Source organism: Pogoniulus pusillus, chromosome 27 (genome assembly GCF_015220805.1).
Source record: "Pogoniulus pusillus isolate bPogPus1 chromosome 27, bPogPus1.pri, whole genome shotgun sequence".
Classification (NCBI taxonomy): domain Eukaryota; kingdom Metazoa; phylum Chordata; class Aves; order Piciformes; family Lybiidae; genus Pogoniulus; species Pogoniulus pusillus.
Window position 1 is genome coordinate 16,456,183 of NC_087290.1, and position 23,610 is coordinate 16,479,792.

Genomic DNA, 23,610 nt, shown 5'->3' on the forward strand with positions numbered 1-23,610 from the left:
AGAAGCCTACACTTACATTTCTAGGTCTGCCTTTACACTGCAGTGTGCCATTTCTGGAGTGGCCTCAGGTCTGTACCCTGCATGGCCTCTCATCTCAAGTGCTCAGGCCATAAGCAGGTTAAGTATCAATGCTTCCTGGTCAACTCCAAAGCCAGCCCATCAAACCAAATCCCTCCTGGGGGCATGAGTGAGGCCAGCAGCACCAGGCTGGCCAGGCAAAAAGAAAAGGCTATCTGGTGCCAGTTTAATGATAAAAATCATCTCCAGAAAGTGAGCAGGACACTCACCAGCTCTCTTTTTTCTCGACAAAGTATTTCAGTTTCTCTGACACTGGTGTGATCTGAAAATGCAGCTTGAGTTTACATTTGAGATCTTCTGTTTGCAGGAAACCAGGTGGGATTCTGCCTCCCTAAGCCTCCACAGCACACCCATGCTGACATTATGTGTGGTGGGTAAACCAAGTTTTTCAAAGTGCTTAACTCCCACCCAGACCCACAAGCCACAGCAGAGAGTGCCTCTGAGGAATGCCACTGAAGTTCAGGTCCTGGAGGACAGCAGCAACGCATTTCAGTGACAGGTTGCTCATGGAATCAGATGAAGCTCTACACTTCAAGGGAATTCCATGAACTGGCCCCTTCCATGTGGCACACTGTGGTTACTGGGTAACTGTTAGATCACTTGAAGGGTCTGTGACATTATTAGATAATGCCAACTCGTCTGGTGTAAAGTGAAAATTAAGAACACGAGCCTCTGGCAGTGGCAACAGGAATGGCCAGGGAGGGAAGGCAAAGGAGCCTCTTGCAGGGCCTGCCCTCACTCTAGCAGCTGCAATCCCCATCGGGGGGTGCCTCCTGCCTAGCTGTTTCTCTGCTTTATACATTCACAGACCTGTCAGCCCTGAGTTCACCTCAGTTAACAAGAGATTGTTTTTGAGCCTCTCTGGCTCCTGCAGCTCAGTGCCTGCTGAGGCGACAAGAGCTTATTTTAAAGTCACCTCCTTCAAGCTCCACTTCAGGTGTCCCCCCCCAGCTCTCATCTGGCATGTGCTGGAGAACAACAGTTGTTTTCTGCTCATCCATTGACACTTTTGTAAACCTTTACTACTCCTCCAGTAACCTCCCCACTAGACTAAAAAGACACTTTTAGAGTGCTCCAAATGGCAGTCACTGTCCGTCCTTCATCACCAACCACTCTCGCCCCTTGCTGCGCTGTGTTCAATGCCTCTGCATCCCAGACAGGCAGACATAAGGATCTGGCTCTTACCACAACAGCAATAGAGGCACACCGAGGTCCTTGCTGTACCAGAGACATCCACACACAACAGGTTCTCATCCGGGGGGAGGAGAATCTTGTCTCCCACTTTGTGACCCAACCCTTACAAGACAGCATTGCCACTGCAGCCACCCCAGCACTCTGCTGCATCTGGCCGCTCAGGCTGTGTGCTCAGGCACAGGGAGTTGCTTTCAATAGGGAAGCCAAAGCGCTCTGCAGCAGGAAACCACTCTTGGCAGCTGCAGTCAACGGCCCCACATGCTGTCCCACCACATTAACGGGCTGCTCCTGACACACCCTGAGCAGCCCGAGAAAAGACTACAAGAACTGAAAGGCGCAGTGCATTTGCTCCGATTAGTTACTTTCTCGTGGCAACAGACAAGACCTTTCATCTTGGAGGGGTTGCACATTTGTACAGCACCAAACACAGCCAAGTCACCGCTGTGGCTGTGGCACCTGGACATTTCAGTAGCTGGGAGCATGCAAAGCAAGACAGCACAGTGCACCACAGAGCAGCTTTCCTCACCGGTCTGTCACTAAGCCACCTTCCCTGCATGCTCTCTCTTCAAGGAGCTCATCAGTGTGAGGACCGACAGCAGGCAGCTGTGTGCCCGCTGCCCACCTATTTCCTTCCCACCTGCATTATTCCCCAACAGTAGCATCTGCTGGATCCCTACACACGACTAAAAGCAGTTGAGAGATGACTTCCCATCACATTACAAGCTATGCATCACTTGACTCCTTAACACGGACACTGGACAACAGGTTCACACAGACACTTGTTAATACCCACACTCTGTCGAGTACATGCCCAAACAAATGTCAAATGAAGCACTGAGTGCTGCAAATCGTGCAAGCAAAGTTCTTCTTTGGCAACAGTGCTCCGTCTAACCGGACCTGTTTCTCCAGTACCCATGACTGAACACACTCTCCTTTGGGATAGCACTATGCTTTAAATTAGTGTTGCAGAAATACCGTTACCTTTTTTGGTGAAAAACTCCTTGGAATATTTCCCCAACATAGCGTATTTTCGAGGGATTTTCCCCAGCAGTTCAATGATCAATGCTATGTGGTCTGCATTGGAGAACATTGCCAGCAAAACAGAAACATACAACAGTTTAATCAGTACATTGCATGCACACACTAACACCGGCCTGGTACAGACAGAAACAGATTGATCCTGGTTAAAAGAAACCAAACAAACAGGATAGGGACACACCACTCAGTGGCTGATTTGGAAAGCTACTTTCAGCTAAAACGTCTTCTGAAAGCAACCTTTGAGTATCAGCTGCCACCACCAAGTTTTGCAGTGTGACTGGAAATGTACCAATAGTTATTTTTTCCATTGCCACAGATTCCTGTGTGTTTTGTTTTTCAGAGAGGAATTCTGGTGGTGTGATTTCAGGAAAGACTCCTGAGTGGGAGCTGGGATAACCAGTAACAGCAATTCCACTTCTGTCTGCATCATGGCACCTTCCAAGAAGAAGAGGTACTACCTCTGCGATTGAAGAATTCCCGAGAATATTTTCCAGATAGAGCAAAGTGCCTTGGGATATTGCCTAGCAGCTCTATGATGTGTGCTATGTGGTCTATGAGGGAGAGAAAAAAAGGATACGGGAGTGGAAGGGGCAGGGAAAGGATGGGATAAAAAAGAAGAGGAAAGAAACTGGAATTAGTAAAAAATCAGAAATAGTTTCAAATCAACGTTTGCAGCAAATCCATGCAGAGGTTCTGGGATCAGCAGAGCTCTGGCATCATTAGTAGCGCTTAGAACAATGAATGATGCCCACATGACCACTGCAAAGAGTACGAGCAAAACAAGCATGAAAATGGACAGATATACAGATGGAAGCAGGAGTTAATTCCAATTTAAGAAAAAAAACCAACAACAAAACCCAAAAAAAATTAGTAATTGCCTCGCTGAAATAAAGATACACAATGTCAACACTATTCCAGTGTCACTCTTATCAAGAGGAAATACTGTCAAGGTCAAATTCGTTGCTTCTTTTCTAAGCTAGAAAGTTGTTATTCTCAGTCAGGTCTCCACACATATGCAGTCTTACAGGAAGGGCAGTTTAATTCCTTCAGGCAGCTGTTAAGTAGATGAATATCTGCAGAAGGGAGTTTTTGCCCACCCATTGCTAGTGATGGAACTTAAAACTAAAAAGAAAAAGACCATGTTTATACTCTGGAAACAAGGCATATGAACAGTTCACTCAAATACAGAACCCACTGCAAGCTCACTGGACGTTCAAGCAGTGTGACGACAGCTAGAAGCTGCCACCCCAGAAGATTCATACCTTCGTCTCGGGAATAGTCTTCACCAGAGTGTGGTTCAAACAGGTAATCTCCAGTGGCCAGCTCGAAAGCCTACAAGACAACAGACATACATGTGGGTATTTCAGAGTCAGTGTTCTTCATCTCAAGATGTCAGCACAACATCACAACTATCTCAGCACCTAGAGGGAATTAACAGTCAAAGCTCAATGCCTATGACTCGATTTGAGACTGAGGAGAGGCAACTTACCTGGGGGCTCCCTTGCACCACAACTACAGCATGAACCCAGGCTCTGGAGAGAGCCTCACGCCCAGCCCCAAGTACACTCTGTCAGTCTGGAGGCTGCAAGTGTGGCAACAGGCAGCACAGCCAGACCCCAGGCATTTCTGGGGATGAACAGAGGAGACAGGTGAGAGGCATGCAACTGCACTTCCTCCCCAGCAATCCCTGGGGCTTTTTGGTTGTGGTGTGACATCCAGCACCGGTCCTCGGTGGTGGAAGGCAGCAAACAGCATCCATCTGAACAGATAGGCTGCAAGCATGTGTGAGGAGGGCATCGGTGTAAGGCCATGTCTAACAGCCTCTTACATAATTAGGCATTGTCTGATGATGATGTAAGTCAGTGAAGCTGAGAGAGGGCCACTTCTCCATAGAAAGAGCTATGTCTGTGTCTGAAGGCTAATTATCTGCCAGATAACATGGTTAGGAATGAAAAAAACCCTCTGAATTAAAACAAAAAAGTCTATTTGAAAATGTATTTAATCACTTGAAATGAGTAAACAGGGTGAGCTTCCTTGATGACTGAAAGAGGTTTTTAAAAGGTACGTTTGTTGAACCAGAAGTCAAAGCACACAGTGCAGTTGCAGAGTGAAATACTGAGCCTGGTGCTGATGAGGGACTCCAGAGTAGACACTGCAATGACTGCTCCCTACAGGCCATGATGATGCTTGCATGGGATGCTAGTCCTGTGTTAGGACGGGACAAAAGTGAGTTTCTCTTTAGGGGTGTAATGCCCGTTAAAAGCTGCAGAAGGCAGATAACCACAAGAGCTCATCCTTGAGCACAGACATGGGCTCATCTCTCTTAACTGGTTAAACTGTTCTCTTTCTGCTCTGGATCACCAATTACTCAAGCAGCCCCAGGAATTTAATTCTTTTCCAAGTGGCTGGAACATGAAACTATTCTCCAAGACCAGGGGAAACATCTGATCCAAAAAATAGTTCCAAAGACCAGATGGAACTTCATGGCACAGTTCTAGCAAGGGATTTGAATCCATTAGAATATTTCCTACAAAGCATTTGTCTCCTGAAAACAGACATTTTTCTGTTCCAATTCATAACCTGGAGTTGTTAAATCACCTGTATATTTAGCCTATTTATGGGCACTTGGCATTTGCAAGCTGTGAACTGCAGAGCCATCCAAGTGGGTTATAGCCAGAATAGTTCATGGCAATCACACAGAGGAGCCAAGAAAGCAATACTGACCCTTGCTGATACTTCTGTAGATCCTACAAAGTCACTAACTGAAGTCACTCATCAACAATCACTCATTTTTTTCTTATTCTGCCCTAAGCTTTGACAGTTTCCATTTTACAGTTCAAAAAAAAAAAAAAAGAACCAGAAGGACCTTATAAACAAGCAGGTATTTAAACTGCAGAGATGTTCAGAGTCACACTTCTCAGCATTACCACAGAACCATAGAACGGTTTAGACTGGAAGTGACCTCAAAGATCAGCCAGTTCCAACACCCCACCACAGGCAGGAACACCTCCCACTAGGACAGGTCACTCAAGGCCTCATCCAACCTGGCCTCGAACACCTCCAGGGAGGGAGAAGCCACAATCTCCCTGGGCAACCTGTGCCAGTGTCTCACCAGCCTCACTGCAAAGAGTTTTTTCCTAACATCCAGTTTAAATCTCTCCTCTGACAGTTTAAACCCATTACTCCTCATCCTGTCACTACAAGACCTTGTAAATAGTCCCTTCCCAGCCTTCCTCTCTTCTCCAGGCTGAAGAGCCCCAACTCTCTTAGCTTGCCCTCATAGCAGACCTGCTGCAGCCCTCTGAGCATCTTCATGGCCTCCTCTGAACTTGCTCCAACACTTCCCAAGGAAAGGACAGAGAACAGACACAAGCAGTGAGATAAGAAATTCCAACCACAGAGAAGCAAAAAAGTTCTTCAGTGAGACTGGCTGAGCACTGGGACAGGCTGTCCAGAAGGGCTCTAGCAATGCCATTCTGACAGATATGTACCCCTCAGCTGGAGGAGGCTCAGAGTAACCCTGTGTTGACATTAACCCTGGCTCGAGCAGAAGGTAGGCTACCAGAAACCTCTTGCCACCTAAACCTGCCTATTATTTCTAGGATGCCACAAATACAGATGAGCCGTATTTCCTTTCTCTTCAAATGCAATCACTTCTAAAAACTAGTTTCTTGTCAGCAGCTCTTTGAAATACCATCCTCTTTTTTCACTTAATGTTGACATTTACCTCCCGATAAATCAGCGTTTTAATGATTATATGAAGGTAACAAATGCACTGCAGCACGCTCAACATATGGCACAAAAGCCCAAGGCAATCATCCATCCTTACTGACTGTACTGGCAACTGCTACTTCTCACTTTCTGAAGGTTACTGCAGAAAAACAGTCTAGACTGCTTTTCTCCATCTGCAGATGGAGAACCTTTCATACAAATGGTCACACTGCTGCTTTCTGGAGGCTCTGCAGAGGCTATGATTCCTTTCCTGCCATGTGATTCTATAGGAACCTACCACAAGAGTGCTGGCATCGCTGCCATATATTATGGATCCATGCCTAATCACACGGTCGGAAATAGCTACATTCTCATTGCCTGACAGCTGTGTACTCAATCTGGTGACTGAAAATGGATGCATGCCCAGGGAAAGCTGTCTGGGAGATGACTGGAAGAACAATTCACTTGGACTGCATTAGCCTCCCTGAAATCCTCTTACAAAGCCCCAGCTGAAAAAGGACAACAAGCTATAGGCCAAAATTATTCCTCTGACAGATGAGATCCAGGCACTTCGCCTGAGCTTCTCTGCACCAGCTGAAATGAAGAGCTGCTTTAAAAATAGTCTTAGTTTTAAGCACACTGTTCCACAGGTAAGTGGGAGCACAGCAAGAACAAAAAGCTCTTTGAGATACACCTGCCAGCAGACAGTTTGTTCCCCCATGGACAGAGCCAGGCAATGGATGGACTATCAAAGGACACGGCTAGTGCACAGTAGGAAAGGCCAGATCCACACAACACAGACATGCACAGGATGCCCGACAGGGAAGCAGGTTTCTGTAATATGCTGTACTCTGCTCTTGGATTCATGTATGTGCTGAGTGGTTGCTGTGCAGAATCAGTTCCCTCAGAAAATGAAGTATTTCAGATTGTCCACCCACCACCTTCAGAAACGGTGTACAGTGATTAATAACAGCACTCCATACTGCATCAGCCTACTGAAAAATATCTGCAGAGTGACTTGAAGTTCTTCTCTTAGCCAGATTTTTATTTTCCTCTTTTATCCCCCCTCAAAATGCTCCTTTTGTGCAGACTGAAGCTTGTCATCACACCTTTGCAATGTGCCACTCACACACAGGAGCATGCTGATCCTCGTGAGCCCAGGGAGACATGATCATTTTTCCCCCGCTTGTAACACAGGAAGAGGAGATAAGGACAGTTACTTCTCCACCCCGTGCTGGAGGAACACCATGCAAAGTAGTAAACTGGGGACTGAACTACAAACACTTACATACAGGTTTAGTATCAGCATTGTAAATTACTATGATCTGCTCATTCTTCATTCTGTCCCCCTGAGTTCTCTCTCCCAAACAGACATACTCATGATAAAAAACACCCCTCTATGCTTGCTGGCAGTAGCATCTGACAGAATGGTTTAGGTTGGAAGGGACCTCAAAGATCATCCAGTTCCAACTCCCTGCCATAGGCAGGGACACCTCCCACTAGAACAGGTCACTCAAGGCCTCATCCAACCTGGCCTTGAACACCTCCAGGGAGGGAGCAGCCACAGCCTCCCTGGGTGACCTGTACCCTCACTGGAAAGAACTTCTTCCTAACATCTAGATAATTCCCCACTGCCAGTTTAAACCCTTTACTCCTCATCCTGTCATTACCAGACCTTGTCAATAGTCCCTCTCCAGCCCTCCTGTAGGCTCCTTTAGATACTGGAAGGCCACTCCAAGGTCTCCTCAAAGCCTTCTCTTCTCCAGGTTCCCCAACTCTCTCAGCCTGTCCTCATAGCAGAGCTGCTGCAGCCCTCTGAGCATCTCGGTGGCCTCCTCTGGACTGGCTCCAACACTTCCATGTCCCTCTTGTGTTGGGGGCTCCAGAACTGCACACCCTACTCTGGTGGGGTCTTAGGAGAGCAGAATAAAGGAGGAGAATCTCCTCCCTCGCCCTGCTGGCCACACTTCTCTTGATGCAGCCCAGGACATGGTTATTCTCACTCACTTTGAAAGCTGTTTGCCTGCTCCTTCTCCCTCTCCCCCTTCTCTCATCTTTTGGATTCTCGTTGGGTTGGTAACCACCAAGTATGATTCTTTCTGTGTCTGACTTCCTGTTGATCTACAGCTATGACCTATTTGCTAGTTCATATTATAAGAAATCTTTCAGGAATCACAACTCATCACAAAAGCCACTTCAGAGAAGTGTTAAAAACAGTCTTGTTAATGTCCTGGCTCTTCTGACAGTCATCCCCTCCCTGCAGTGCAAACAAGACTACACAACGAACAACAGAAATCAGATGATCAGACTCATCATTCCAGGTGCTTTTTCTGTCTCCAATCCAAAGAGCATAAACAAGGAAAAGCAGTGGCATCATGGTGCTTCCAGTCATTTCCAGGAGCAATACAAAGGGATGCCCTCTGCCAGTACTCACTCCCTTATCTTGCCAAGATTTCTTGGCAGCAGCAGTAGAGGACTGCGTTCCATGGGTTTTGAGATTTAGGAAGTGCTAAATCATGCAGTGCCTGAACAGTTTGTGTTCCACAGGAAAAAAAACATCTCTCAATATTGCAAATACAGAAATTCAGCCTGATAAAATGATCAGGGTGCTTTCCATTCTGTCAAAGGCACTGCTGGAGCTGAACTGGTCCATTCTTTTGTGTGTGACAACGAGAGATGCACTTCTCTGTTAGCAAAATTAAAACAGGGAACAGAGAATTTTCTAGAATTGAATAAATGTGTCTAGCTTTCCAAGAGAGCAGCTGAGTATGCCCCTTACACAGGCCACACTGTTAGCAGAAAAAGAAAGGGCCCTTTGCAATTTCCTTAGCCAAATGCATAAATGTCTGGCAAACGACAGCAACAGCCTGTCCAGGGGAAAAAAGTAACCTACCTTACACCTTGGTGCATTCTTAGCTGAGCCCAGGACAACCCAACAATTCTGTGCTAGTCTGGAAAAGCCCAGTGACATCTAAAGTGTTTCATTAGCTTCAGAGCACATCGTGGCTGCACTGATGATCAGCTTCCAAAGATACTCACTGCCTTCTCTTTATAGCCCTGCTTTTTTCTTTCTCTGGGTTTTTTGGTTGGATGGTTTTGGTTTTTTCCCCTCTCTTTTTCCTTAAAGACTCTGAGATTCAGATGACCTAAGCAGAGGACTGGTACTGGACTGCTTGCTCTCATCCTTTAAATCTGATTTGAAGAGGTTTGAAGAGTAAGAACTGGAATTAAAATAAGAAGTTTCAGTCCATAGGCTGCTGGCTTGCTATGCTACTTATACACTGACCTAGCACCAAAGGAAACAACTAGGAGTTTATTAGCACTGAGTCATTCCTCTTTCTTTGGCTATTTGTTTAGAGCCCTTACATGGCTTTCTTTTAGCACAAGCAATCCTGATCAGAATCTCTGGCTACCCCCAAACTAAAGACAACAGAAATAAACCAGGGCTCTTCCTTCCTGGAAGCTGCATCAAAACCATTGGCGTGGATAACACCCCCCACTGTCAGCAGAGCCCAGGTGAGGAACGCATTCCATGTAGACACAACGACCCAACCTACCATGCCCTAAAAGCCAGATTGATAAGGGAAGTACTCTGAAAGCTGCTGTGCACACAAACACAGATGCTTTGCACTGTTATCAGAGACTTCTGTTTCAAAATATCATCTCCACCCTCATCACTAATGAGCCAATGGTATGATGAAGACAGTTCTGCTGTTGTGATGAAACACAACCTCTTGTGTTTGACTTAACACTTTACACCACCAATGCTACTCTCATAGTCAATGCTATTCCCAACGAGCAAGATTATTGCATTAGCAAGCAAAAGGTCATGAAAAAAACTTAGATTCAAATGGATATCCACAAAGCATAAGACCACACTAAGATCCCAAATTGCTTTTGATTTCACAAGCTAAGCAATCTTTCTGTGTACTACCTACTGCCAGAGTGTGCTGGACCATTTGTGAGCAGGGACTTCCAAGAGTTTGGCAGCCTCATTGTGAAACTTAACACTCACTCTGAGGCAGCAGGTCTTCTGTCACCAAGAGCTACACAGATGGAGGAATGAAGAGCACACCTGGATCAGTGCCTGTGAGAATACTACCCACAGCTCTCCCATTTGAAGGTTGTGCATGCACACAAATCTACAAGAGGTATTTGCACGCAATCCTACCCAAATCAAGTCAAAATATTTTAAACCCTGTCAGAGAAGTAGGTCAGTGATTCAGTTCTGAGCAAGTGCTTTAAAAGCATAATGTGTGATTTTTGTTTTGATAATACCTTACTACACTTTGCATTCACATTAATGCACATTGCTCACTGTTTTAGTATGTGCAGTATCATTCCACAGAGAGACTGAGACAGGAAAGCTCATCTGTACTGAGAATCATGACCAGAATGAAGGACAGGATCTATTATTTTGCCAAGCTACATGGAACCTTGCCTACCACCCACTCACAGAATCACAGAAACATCCAGGTTAGGAAAGCCCCTCAGGATCACCAAGTCCAACCTAGAGCCCTACTCTACAAGATGCACCTTAGACCATAGCCCCAAGCACTACATTCAAACCACCCTTAAACACATCCAGGGGTAGTGATTCCACCACCTCCCTGGGCAGCTCATTCCAGTCCCTGACCACTCTCTCTGTGAAAAACTTTTCCTTAATGTCTAATCTAAACCTACCCAGCCTCAGCTTGAGGCCATTCTCCGTGTTCTGTCTCCAATTACCTGTGAGAAGGGACCAGCAGCAGCCTCTCAACAATATCCCTTCAGGTAGCTGTAGACAGCAATGAGGTCTGCCCTCAGACTCCTCTTTTTCAAACTAAACAGCCCCAGCTCCCTAAACGTATTCACAAATACACTTCTGACAGGTGGCTCTTAATCTGCTACAAATCCTGTGCAGAAAGAGCTGCTATGGTTTTCAAGGCAGAAATGAGATGTTGTCCATCTGATACAGGATCCAGCTGTCAGTGTTCTGTGCCATCTTCTCAACCCCACAGGAAAGCAGATCCTGAGCAGCTTTGAAACACTGAATTTTGGGGGTGAAGCTTGAGAAATTGATGAGTGTTTTTTACAGGACTATGTATGGATGACAGCTGAGCTCAGTAACTGCACAGCACTGCTGCAAGATTATAAAACTCCTACAGCATTTTTTAAAGGGCAAACCCCAAAGTCTGTGGCAGAAGCCTGAATTCCAGTGTCTGTGCCTCGAACACTGAATCATCTGAAAAGCACCCATAACGAAGAGCAGAACTGTAATGTTCTCATTAAAATACTAACACCTCATAAATAACTGTGAATCTGATTTAAGATCAGTGGCAGAGATGCTTTAAGGTTTACTTGGGTTTTGGTGGGTTTATTGTCTCTGTGTGTCTGTGTGGTTTGGGAGGAGGGAGGGAGGTTGTGTGGTTTGTTTTGGTTTGGGTTTTTTTCTGGAGTTTGAGAAAGAACTCACATAAGGAAAGCAGTGATGTTTATAGAACTGAAAAGAATTAACATGTAAGATGCTGGACAACCCCAAATATCATAAAAAATATTGCATTTCCTAGGTGTGTTGTTGCTATAAAGTATCTCACTTCCTTCTAAAATGAGCCCTTTACAATGTGGGTTTATAAGCTTCAAGACTGTATATACAATTAGCAGGGGATAAGCAAAATGTTATAGGAAGACAAATCTAGGGTATTCAATGACAGAAAAAGGTATCAAGTTCATCTGAGGTGTACAAAGCATGAAGTAAAAGGAACAAAAAGTCTCTATAGTAACTTCACAGTTACTTAAGAATAGTTCAAAGAATTAAAGATCAAAGCTGTGGAATATTTCTGTGGCTTGTTTTCAATGCAACAGAGAACAGAACTGTAAACTGATTTTCTTTTCTGTATGCTAAAGCAAAAGGCAGTATTAAACTTCAGAGAAAACACACTTGCAATTTTACTTATGGGTTAGTTATTTCCAACACATGGCTTGCTGAGCTTAAAATGTCTGTAGGATTTTTTGTTCCTTTCAATCCTCCTCCTCTCCCTCTGAGCCCTGCAATTCTTCTCATCACCCACGCCTGCAAACTGTCTAGTATTTGGATCTTCTCCTCACACATTTACTCCCTTCAGACATGTATTTGTAAAATATAAAGACTTGAATTAAGTTTTCACTTTTAAAATAGACAAAGATATTTCTAAGTGTATCTTTTAATGAGAAGATGCACACAGCCTATTTGTCCCCAAGGAGATATTAGAGACAGACTAAGTGTTACAAGAAGCTGAATAATTTAAGTTTTTACTTTTTTATGTTCTTCAAACATATTTTAACACCTGTAATTTCAGTTTTACTAGATGCTAAAACTAATTCTACAGAACGTTACCATATATTTTACTAACAAATGCCTTCTCTTCGAAGTTCAGAACCTAAAGCTGTGATTTGCAAGTGGAATCTAAGGAATGGTTTTGCTGCACTTGGCAAGCATTTGAAGTATTTGATCATTTTGCTGTTTAAAAAAGAAATGGAAATACACCAAAGAACTGCAGAGATTTTAAGACAGGAAGAAAACATGGTACTGATTCTAGACTGTCATTTATAGTATGTGTGTATATATATATGAAAGCATATAGAAATATATACATATATTTTCTCCTCCCTCTCTGCTCTGCCCTGGCGAGGCCACATCTGGAATGCTGTGTCCAGTTCTGGGCCCCCCATTTCAAAAAGGACATAGAACTGCTTGAGAGAGTCCAGCACAATCCACATCGATGATGAAGGGAGCAGAACATACCTCTTGTGAGGAGAGCCTGAAGGAGCTGGGGCTCTGCTACGTGGAGAGGTGGAGTCTGAGGGGTGACCTCGCGAGTGTTTATAAAGATGTAAAGGTGAGTGCCAGGAAGATGGAGCCAGGCTCTGCTGGGTGATGCCCAGTGCCAGGACAAGGGGCAGTGGGTGGGACTTCAGGCACAGAAGTTTTGTGTAGACATGAGGAGGATTTTTTCCCCTGTGAGGATGACAGAACCCTGGAGCAGGCTGCCCAGGGGGGTTGTAGAGTCTCTCTCTCTGGAGGTAGTCAAGAGCTGCCTGGATGTGTTCCTGTGTGATCTGCTCTAGGTGATCCTGCTCTGGCAGGGGCTTGGACTGGATGAGTTTTCAAGGTCCCTTCCAGCCCGACACTTTGTGATTTGGTGATATATTATATACCCAGTTTAAATGACACTCTGTGTGGATATGTGTGTGTGTGTATACATACATACATATATATAAAATCCCCTCCAAACTTGCATGCTTTTGACTGTGACTTCAAAATGCATCAAAATCCAAATGTGAAATGTTCTCCAAAATGCTTCCTTCAGGAATCGAAGGAATTCTTCAGGAATTGAAATAAAGGGGAGAAATCAGTAGCTACAACAAATTATGATAATGTTCCTGTGGCAAAACATCAGAATCATCCTCACCAAGCTCCCTCATCAGATAAACAACTGGTTTTAGGAGGCCCACTCATGTGAAACGCACATTGTATTGCTCTTACCATACATGCTGTACTCCAGATATCAGCAGGTGTACTGTAACCTGCTCCTATTAAAACCTCTATGGATCTATATTGTCTTGTCTGGATGTCTTCCGTGAAGTGTTTATGCTACAAACAGAAAGAATCACATTAATGGAAAAAAACATTACCAATAAAAAGCTTTGTTCTAAACAGTGAAGGCTAAAGAGCTGAAATGAGGTAGTCATACTTACCACCCAGCAAGCATTCCCCAGGTCAGCAATTTTAACTCTAATTTTATCTGCATTTCTTGGGTCCAGGGGATTCACCAGTAAGTCAGCAGCACGAGTTTTTGCTAACACAAGCAAAATGCAAACCAGTTATTATTTTGAGCACACTGCTGCCCAAGATCTCTAAGCAGTCTTGCCTTTATCCAGTTTTGTGATACACTGAAGACATCAAAAACATTTGCTGAATGTTATGAGGATTTCTTACCTTGATATCTCAATACCCTTAGACATTTCAAGCATAATTTTTGTGTGCTCTCTCACTGCCAAATGGCTGCTATTAGAGTAGCCAGAAAAGCTTCTAAGAAAAAACAGCATGTTTCCAAGAACAGATTTGGACAGAAAATGTTGAAATTCAAACTCCACATGAAAGACATGTTCTTGGGACAGCTTAGTTGAGAAAATAAATTCTGCACGTCCATTCCTGACTAAAGTAAGTAAAGTATGCCTGGGCTTTCCCCCTTTTTTAGCATCTGTCCAAAGGGCAACAGGAATTTGAGAACCACAGAGAATCACAGAATTATAGCATCAATCAGGCTGGAAGAGACCTCCAAGATCATCCAGTCTAACCTAGCACCCAGCCCTGGCCAATCAACTAGACCACAGCACTAAGTGCCACATCCAGCCTTTGCTTGAACACCTCCAGGGATGGCAACTCCACCACCTCCCTGGGCAGCCCATTCCAATGCCAATCACTCTCTCTGTGAAGAACTTCCTCCTAACATCCAGCCTATACCTCCCCCAGCACAACTTGAGACTGTGTCCCCTTGTCCTGCTGTCGGCTGCCTGGGAGAAGAGACCAACCCCCACCTGGCTACAACCTCCTTTCAGGTAGTTGTAGACAGCAATGAGGTCCCCCCTGAGCCTCCTCTTCTCCAGGCTAAACAACCCCAGCTCCCTCAGCCTCTCATTTCACAGAAAACTCAGTGCTGAACTAAAGTTCTCTGAAGGTCCTATTTGCATTGAGTATGACCCAGACTGAAAAGGCAGAATTATCAGCTAATTAATCCTGCAACCTCTAAAGTTGTTGGGAAACTGACAACCCTAACAAACCACAGTGGAGGACTGCTACTTTGTTTACACTACCACCTGCAAGCTCCTAAACCGAACTGGAAAAGAAGTAGATTGACCTGGAGGAGAGAATGACGTATCACAGATCAGCAGAGGACTGATCTCAATTTCCTTGTCCCAAAGCAATGAAGTCTGGTCTGGAAACTGACTGTAAGATAAAAGAGGTGACAGATCCAAAAGACACTTGGGGCTCCAATGAGAATACAGTGATCTGTTAAACTGGCCTGAGGACTGGAAAACACACCAGGCATACCACAAGCAGGAATGTCTAATGGTGAATTAGGAGCAACTGAAATCAGGTGAGAATCCTCAACTGTTGGGACAGCAAGCCTGAAGGGGCCAGCACAGCACTGACAAACTACTGTTCAACCAGAAAATAAAGCAGTAGGATCCACCAGGGGAGACAAGGAAACAAAACAGAGGACTAAACAGCAACGGACAAAAAGGGCAGTGACCTCCAAGCAGTCCTCTAAAAAAGCTGGAACAGAGTCCAAAGCTTAAGCACAGAAGTAAAATCCACTGAGAGAATAAGGCTGCAATCCAGCACTTAAGAGGCAGCAACTAGAAAGCTTAAAGTCACAGAATAAAGTCTTTGCTCAAAAGCTTGCTGTGTAGCAGAGTCTGATTTTTCAACACAAAATCACATGTATTTTCCAAGAAGCAGCAGGAGCTTTCACAATTCAGTAGTTCAGGCAAAATAATTTAAAAAATAAATATAAAAAACCCAGACAGTATGAGGTAAATTCTTGCCACATGGCTTGAAGATGAAGGATGGCAGTAAACAAAGCAGAGTAAGAGGGGGGAACACCTGGTCAGTAAGACAACTTAGTATGACACCAGGAAACAGCTTTCTTCAACCATCTACTAACAGAGGCACCTGAAGAGGCAACAGGCCAATGGCTGAACATTTGTGATTTCTTCAGTAACTGACAGAATACTCTGATGACCATGAGACCTTGGATTCTTAATTTGACAAATGGCTCCCCCAGAACTAAAGTGAGATCCAAAGGAGTGCAACTTCTAGTAAGTATTATCAAACATCCATAGAGATGAACCTGAGCACAGAACTAGGGAGTGTTTCTGATTTTCACTTTTGTGTATCCTAGTTCTCCAAAACCTGTGAAATGCCACCCCCTCTCCTCACTGTCTCAGCAGAACAGCTCCAGACAATGCACACACAGAATCAACCAGGTTGGAAAAGACCTTTGATATAATCAAGTCCAACCTAACTCCCTCTAATTAACTAAACCATGGCACCAAGTGCCTCATCCAGGCTCCTCTTAAACACCTCAGCTTGACAGGGTGCTGGACCACTTCATTGAAAATACACTCTCACCTAGAAAGGTTGGACCAGATGATCCTCAGGGTGCTTCCCAACCTGTCACTCCATGATTACAACTGTTTTTAACCTAGGCACTGCATTTTTGTTCCACTTACCTGCTGCTTTTTTCAAATGTAATACACACCCATGTTACCAGATCAATGATTTCCATCACCTCCAATCAAAAGTGATTTCCCCGTCTGCCTCCATTTCTAAAAGCCATTCCAAACTACTCCATTTGCCTTTACATGAAACCTAGTGCTAAAAGCTCAAAACTCACCAGACTGCTTTGGAACCAAACCAACTTAAGAGTCTCCTCTTTATTTTCAGACAGCTGCTCTGCCTTTTTGACAAAAGGCTTCTAAGGTGAAATATTAAATTGAAAATAAAGGTAATGGAGAATTTTTGTATTCATACAACGGATGTATGATTCAATGAGAAAAATGTTCACTGCAGATGAAACCAAGAAGATTACATCAACCAGCAATGAAAAAAGGGTTCCCAGCAGCAGGCTGCAATTGTAACCCAAGCCTTGCTATGGTTCACCTGACCTCATATGCCACCACCCTCTTCAAGCTGGGGGAGTGCTTAGTCAGGAGAGCACATGGGGGTGGCCTGCACAGATTTCTCTGACTGCAGGGGCTGGCATATAGGCAGCATCTTTTCAGTGGGCACCCTTCAGACTCAAGCATGAAACAGGCCAGGACATTAGTAGGTTTGGCACCAACTCAGAAGCTAAAACCACTTAAAACATTTCACCTGTAGGTTTGGAAAAAAGTCAGCATCACTGAGAACGTTTTAAACAAAGTCAGGGAAATAATGTGACAGTTTTTACCTGTTAACCAAAATGTCCTTCTGTGTTACTGAAAACAGTGCAAGCACCTACCCATGGGGCTGGGTACTGAACTTGCACCCAAAATCCCCCAAATAAAATCTGCCTCTGCCTGTCACTGAAAACAGATAACACATTTACATCTACTCATCTACATAAGATATCACCCATGGCTCCAAGAGACTTTTTAAGCACAGTATAATAGCACAGGGAAGAATACTTACTTTTTGGCAAATCCCCAGTGCTTGAAGCTGAAACTGTTCTGCTCCTGTCGTGAGATGGGCTGCTCTCCTCTCTTTCATTTACAGTTGATCCTTCAGAAACAGCAGAACCACAAGCTACAGATTCTAGAGCCCCAGAGAACACTGAAGCTGAAAATTCAGAGAACTGTGACTCAGGAATTTTATGACGTCCGTTTGGCAATTCACCATTAAACTGTTCATAGGAGCTGCTATAAGAGTAATCGCTCTTTGCATTTGGCTCATCAAGATTATACTCCTCTGGATTGGGACATTCTTCCTCTTCCTCATCTTCATCTTCAATCTGTTGTTCCAATAGGAAGGGGCCGTTCACAATATGGCCATTTGTTTTGGGGGATTCTATCCACTTGGGATCTGGAGGGTGAGCGTTGGCAAGTTCCTGCTCAACATCATCATCTTTTTCAGTGTTTTCTTTTTCTGTGTCCTCTTTTTCATCCTGATCTTCTGCTTCACCTGAAAATTTTCCATGAGCAACACATTAGAGCATACATCAATGTACCATTTTCAAATTAGGAATTCACCAGTTTTAACTGCTCCTTGACTTCTGATGTACCACACAAGGGAACAGTGAACACCACTGAAAAAAGGGAGAGACTTTCATATCTAAAGTAAAGGTGAAAGAACAAACTAACAACAGATTGAGAAAAATGTAACAATGGCAAGTGCTCCAGGAGAGAACAATTCAGAAAGAAAAATATCTGAAGAGAAGACACATGAGTCTTGAAAGCAAGCTTTACAAATCTGTAACTCAATCTGTGTCAAAGAGAGTCATCGCAAGAGTAGGGCAAGAAAAACCTGGCCCTCCGTTCAAGAGGGGCATAGAACTGCTTGAGAGAGTCCAGTGCAGAGCCACAAAGATGAGGAAGGGAATGGAATATCTCTCTTATGAGGAAAGCCTGAGGGAGCTGGGACTGTGCAACCTGGAAAAGACGAGAAGAAGAGGTGACCTCATGAATGCTTATAACTATGTAAAGGGTGAATGCCAGGAGGCTGGAGCCAGGCTCTGCTGGGTGATGCCCAATGACAGGACAAGGGGCAATGGATGGAAGTTGAGGCATAGGAACTTTCATGTAAAGATGAGGAGCAATTTTTTCCACTGAGAGTGACAGAACCCTGGAACAGGCTGCCCATGGGGGTTGTGGAGTCTTCCTCTCTGGAGATATTCCAGACCTGCCTAGATGCATTCCTGTGTGTGCTCTGGTACAGGAGATCATGCTCTGGCAGGGGGTTGGACTGGTTGAGCTTTTGAGGTCCCTTGTGTGATTCTGTGAAAATTCTCAGCAAGAGCAGAACAAAACCAAACCAAAGGCCAATTACAGCAATAACAGTTTCATCAGAAAAAGCTGACAAGAAAAAACAGGGAAGCCAGAACGGAGCTGGTCTGTAAAAATTACGCTCAAAATGTCTCAGACTAAATAAGAAGACATCTCAAAGACTCCTTGAAACCAATCTTGAAGGAACTGCAACAGATCATTGCAATAAACATTGTAACAAGAAAGAAGGAAAGCAACGAGTCTAACTACATTAATATTACAAAGTGCAAGTTCATCTTATTTTTCCTCTACATCACCAAGGCAGTCAGTTATGCCAATTAATGTGCTACAACAACTGATTGTTCTGTTGCATTTTGTGTGCTCTTTTGTGGGATTTGATAGCTAGGCTGCAACTGACGTTTTCCTTTTCCTCTATAGCACGTTTGACTTTTCATTTTCAGACTCTGTAGTTATGATTTCAGTTACAAGAGAAAATGAAATTAAATAATCTAGAGGAGTTTGAAGATTTGGCTGGCAGATTTTTCAGATCATAGAATCAGCCAGGTTGGAAGAGAGCTCCAAGATCATCCAGTCCAATCTAGCACCCAGTCCTATCCAGTCATCTAGACCATGGAACTAAGTGCCACATCCAGTCTTTTCTTCAACACCTCCAGGGAAGGCACCTCAACCACCTCCCTGGGCAGCCCATTCCAATGCCAATCACTCTCTCTGTGAAGAACTTCCTCCTAACATCCAGCCTATAACTTCACCGACACAACTTGAGACTGTGTCCCCTTGTTCTGTTGCTGGTTGTCTGGCAGAAGAGACCAACCCCCATCTGGCTACAACCTCCCTTCAGATAGTTGTAGACAGCAATGAGCTCTGCCCTGAGCCTCCTCTTCTGTAGGCTGCACACCCTCAGCTCCCTCATCCTCTCCTCACAGGGCTGTGTTCCAGACCTCTCGCCAGCTCCATCGCCCTTCTCTGGACACATTCCAGTATCTCAACATCTCTCTTGAATTGAGGAGGAATTGAGCTGCAACACTGCAATTTGTTTCCCTTCTGAAACAGTAAATTCAGGGTCAATAAAGGCAGGTAATACTAACCATCATCATTTCCAGGTTCTTCATCTACTGCCTCTTCTATATCAGCTGTTTTTAGTTTCACCTCTGGGTGGTACTCATCTTCTTGATCATTTGATGGCACAGCTGAGGTTACATTTTCTTCTATTTTTTTCCTTTCAGCTTCTCGCTCCAGTTCTTCTATTTCCTGCAGGCGTTTTTCTAACAGCTCAGCTTGTCTCTTCTGCTTTTTCTTCATTTTTTTCTTTTTGTTTTTGGAGATTTTTCCAACCTGAAATATTAATACAAAACTAGACAAAACCCCTACACAATTATTCTCTGGGCATCTCACGCTAAATTTGCTTCCAGTGTGATTTACTTACTAATGGAAAAGAGTGGAACAAAATTTCCCACAGAAAAAACATCACTTTTTTCCTTTTTACTTCAACTCAAGAAGGATGTAGGCATATATGAAGTAAAAAGGATTTCAATTTTTTTACATAGTTGTACCTGTTCTCACATGGTTCTTTATTTGATACAAGAGAAATACACCAGGGTAAAATTCTTATGATCTCAACTAGGCACAATAACCTTCGACTTCAACCTAGATTAACAGATTATACTGTATGTGGAAGACAGTACAATCTGCTATCCTGTCTGTTATTTACATATGAAGGGTATACAATGCAGGTAACGACCAACAAAAGTATACTAAGAAAAGCTATGAGAAAGCCAAGGAGACTGAAAGTGAAGGATTTTAAGTAACTCTTGTGTTGTTCAGCTATTTCCTGTGAAAGGAAACCGTTTTTATTATCCACTTTGGGTCCAAAATGTATGAATCACAAACCACAGATGACCATTACAAAATGTTTTGCAATTTATGTAACATAAGGATTGAGAAACTCAGGTATAATATCAAGGAAATGAACAATTAACACAGTGAGCTAGGCTCTGTATTTTAACTCAATTCTATTTTTACTGTTGGATAGATGAGATTTATCCAGTTTTCATTCTCTGTTTGGATAGCACAGTAAGAAATCCTCATATAATGTGCAGTACAAGGAATAGAATGAAATATTGTTTCCTTAAAGGCTTATCTGCAAAAATCCTGTTATCTTCAAAAGCAGCTATGGGACACTCAGTACAAGACAGTCAATTTGATGATCCCATTAACTGTCACCTGCTTTGTATGCCCATTGAAAGGATGCATGTTCTCTACACACAGGCAGAGAAAGCAGGCTGGACCACAGGTGTTCTTAATTACCAGTAGTTACTTCTTAGATGTACATGGCAAGCAGATCTTTCAAACCTTGTAACATCTCTCTCCCTTTAAGGCCTGGTGTCCTTAAGCTATATACAAGGCATAATACTTAGTGCATGCCTCCATTTTTATCAGGATTTGAACAGAACAGGTTATTCCTCATGATGCAAATGGCAACGCTTAACGGTCTGTGACACAGCCATGGAATCATAAAGTCCCTGTGAGTTTCCATCAGAGAATACTGTGCTTAAAACTCATAAGGCCAAAGACACCATAAGTGTTCTCTGAAAGACAGAGGCTTTATTGAAAGATCTTTAAAAAGGAGTAGAGGCTACCAGCAGTCTACTAGCGACTACTACCTACACAAACAGAAAATAGATCATTTGAATAATATCACAATACTTACAGGCTTTTGTTGTGGAGCTGTACTCACTACAAAGAAGAAAAAAAAAGATGCATTTTTATTAAAAGAATACTACAAAATGAGAAAGTAGTAGGAATTATGTAAAAATATTCTTCATCAAGTGTAAGATACTAACTTTTATTATTTTTAGCCAGATTTTTTCACTCTTTACTAGCACCTGCTGCCTGAAAACATTGACTGTCCTCATTAGTGCATCTGGAATTGGAAGGAGTTAGCTAGCATCAAGATCTGCTCATTCTGCTGTGGTTAGTGGACAGTTAATGGAAGTCAGAAAGGGAAGTCTGAATCAGTGAAGAGTGGACAGAACAAATTAAACTCCTGAGGAGCTGCCACAGATTGAAGACATGGATCAGCTATCCATGCAGGTATAGACAAATCTTAAATAGTTCACAGAATATCAGCCAAGAAGACTACTGTGTGACACTCAACAGCAAATATTCACGTTGCCTTCATTCTGAAACAAGGTAGTTTGACTGCTAGAACTGAAGGCATGAAGAAGTGCTCATGACAAAAACCACACCATCACAGAGAATGCATCTTCATCTCTCCCTAAGTGTCTCTCCAAAAGGTATCATCAATGACTGTCTGATGAGATTACTGTGAAAATGCACCAGCCACAACCCCCCAAACAACCAAACCCAAAAGAAATAACCAAATATGTGAGATAGAAGCAAGAAGAAAGTGAGAAAGAGGCACTCAACACAGGAGAAGAACCTCTCACAAACTTCAGACACACAGGCATATGACAACTAACAAATGAAAAATAAGTAACAGAGATGGCTGAGACCTCAGAGTTCTTTTACCAGTTCAGTTTTGCTGATAAGTTCAGGCAAAAAAATGCCTGTATGTCCCTGACAGGTCAAAGCTTTCAAAAAGAACCTTAAACTTGAATACCAACAGTACTCTAACAAGAGAAACTATGCAGAACCTACTGTTAAAATGCTGTAAAGAAAGCACATCTCCAGCTCCTGTGTCAGAAAGCTGCAGACTTAAGAACAATTTTATAAGAACCAAGTGTGATAAAATCTCCATCAATATATTCTTTACAATTTTATTTACTGGAACAGGTTTTCTAGGGAGGTGGTAAAAGCCCCATCCCTGGAAGTGTTTAAGGCCAGGCTGGATGTGGCTCTGAGCAACCTGATGTAGTGTGAGGTGCCCCTGCCAATAGCTAGGGGGCTGGAACTAGATGATCCTTGAGGTGCCTTCCAGCCCAGACAATTCTATGATTTACTGTAGTGTCAGGCAGCAATATACAGGCTCACGGAAAAAAATCAAGTTACTTCCCATCCAAACAGCATACATATAGCCTTTAGCTATATGATTACACATTATGTAGAATTCAACACAATATACTCACAATTTGTAAGACTTTGCATCTTAACATGTAAAATAAAGTGAGGCATTTGGGGATTTTGACCACAGCATTTGTTCCTGATACAGCAAGTACTTTTATTATACCAGATAGGTTTCAATTTGAGATATATTATTTTCTGACAATATTACATGGGTATTTTAATGTTATTATTTATGTAGCTGATGTGCTTGACTGGCAAGTAAATAGCAACCATGGTACTGAAAAATACATCTTCTTGTCTTTAATGATTGCTGTGAACTTCTTTAGCTAAGCATCAGGTAGATTTCTCATCTAAACTCTTACCGAGTTTAACACAAAACATTTCACACATAGTACTGCAGAAAAGAGCTTATCATGAATTCAGACAGGTACAATACATTTCATTTTCAAAGGCAAAACCTTACAGACTCCTAAAGACTACTCTCTGCATTCTGAACCCAAGTTACAACTGATGAGAAGAAAAAAATTCACAAGGATGCTGATGAACTTGTAATGCAATCAGACACATAATTTAGCCAAGATTATCAATTATTGTCAATATTAAGAAATGCAAAGTTTCAGTGCAGCTAAATCCCTGCCCTTAAAGCTTGCAGGGTGAGATGAGAGTAAGTTTATACCAATAAGCCCTTTTCTGTATCTGGGTACTTTGAAAATTGCAATGTGCAAAGCTTAGCATTTCCCTTATAACTTCCAGTTAATGAGAATTAATTAGACATGCATTTTTCACAGACAATTTTTTGAAATGTTAATTTTCATCAAACAAAATACTCCTTGCACTAATATACTGATGGAACTTCACTACTGTACCTGCTGAGCCAGAGGGAGGAGGTGCACCAGCTTTCTGCCACTCAGTAGCTTCAGCAGCCATTCTACGAACATAGGCATCATCCACGCACATCAAAATGTTTTCTGGTTTTATGTCTGTATGAATGATCTTGCACTTGCTGTGTAGATAATCTAGACCTTGAAGTACCTAATTACAAAATATTTGTTTTAAAAT

General features: G+C 43.2%; 1 protein-coding gene across 8 annotated transcripts in view; it reads right to left on the minus strand.

Moving 5' to 3' along the window:
* The window catches only part of SRPK2 (SRSF protein kinase 2), a 130,219-nt gene that overhangs the window by 4,208 nt on the left and 102,401 nt on the right, over nt 1-23,610 (minus strand). For 5 of the 8 annotated variants that reach the window (XM_064165958.1, XM_064165954.1, XM_064165955.1 and 2 more), the window contains 9 exons: nt 23,418-23,583; nt 21,236-21,261; nt 19,614-19,860; nt 17,219-17,707; nt 13,738-13,838; nt 13,526-13,633; nt 3,573-3,642; nt 2,769-2,861; nt 2,254-2,346 (listed from right to left, as the gene is read on the minus strand). In XM_064165958.1, coding sequence (XP_064022028.1) covers nt 2,254-2,346; nt 2,769-2,861; nt 3,573-3,642; nt 13,526-13,633; nt 13,738-13,838; nt 17,219-17,707; nt 19,614-19,860; nt 21,236-21,261; nt 23,418-23,583 — 1,393 coding nt within the window. The remainder of the gene's footprint in view (nt 1-2,253; nt 2,347-2,768; nt 2,862-3,572; nt 3,643-13,525; nt 13,634-13,737; nt 13,839-17,218; nt 17,708-19,613; nt 19,861-21,235; nt 21,262-23,417; nt 23,584-23,610) is intronic. The other 3 variants (XM_064165959.1, XM_064165962.1, XM_064165961.1) reach the window with 2 other exon arrangements.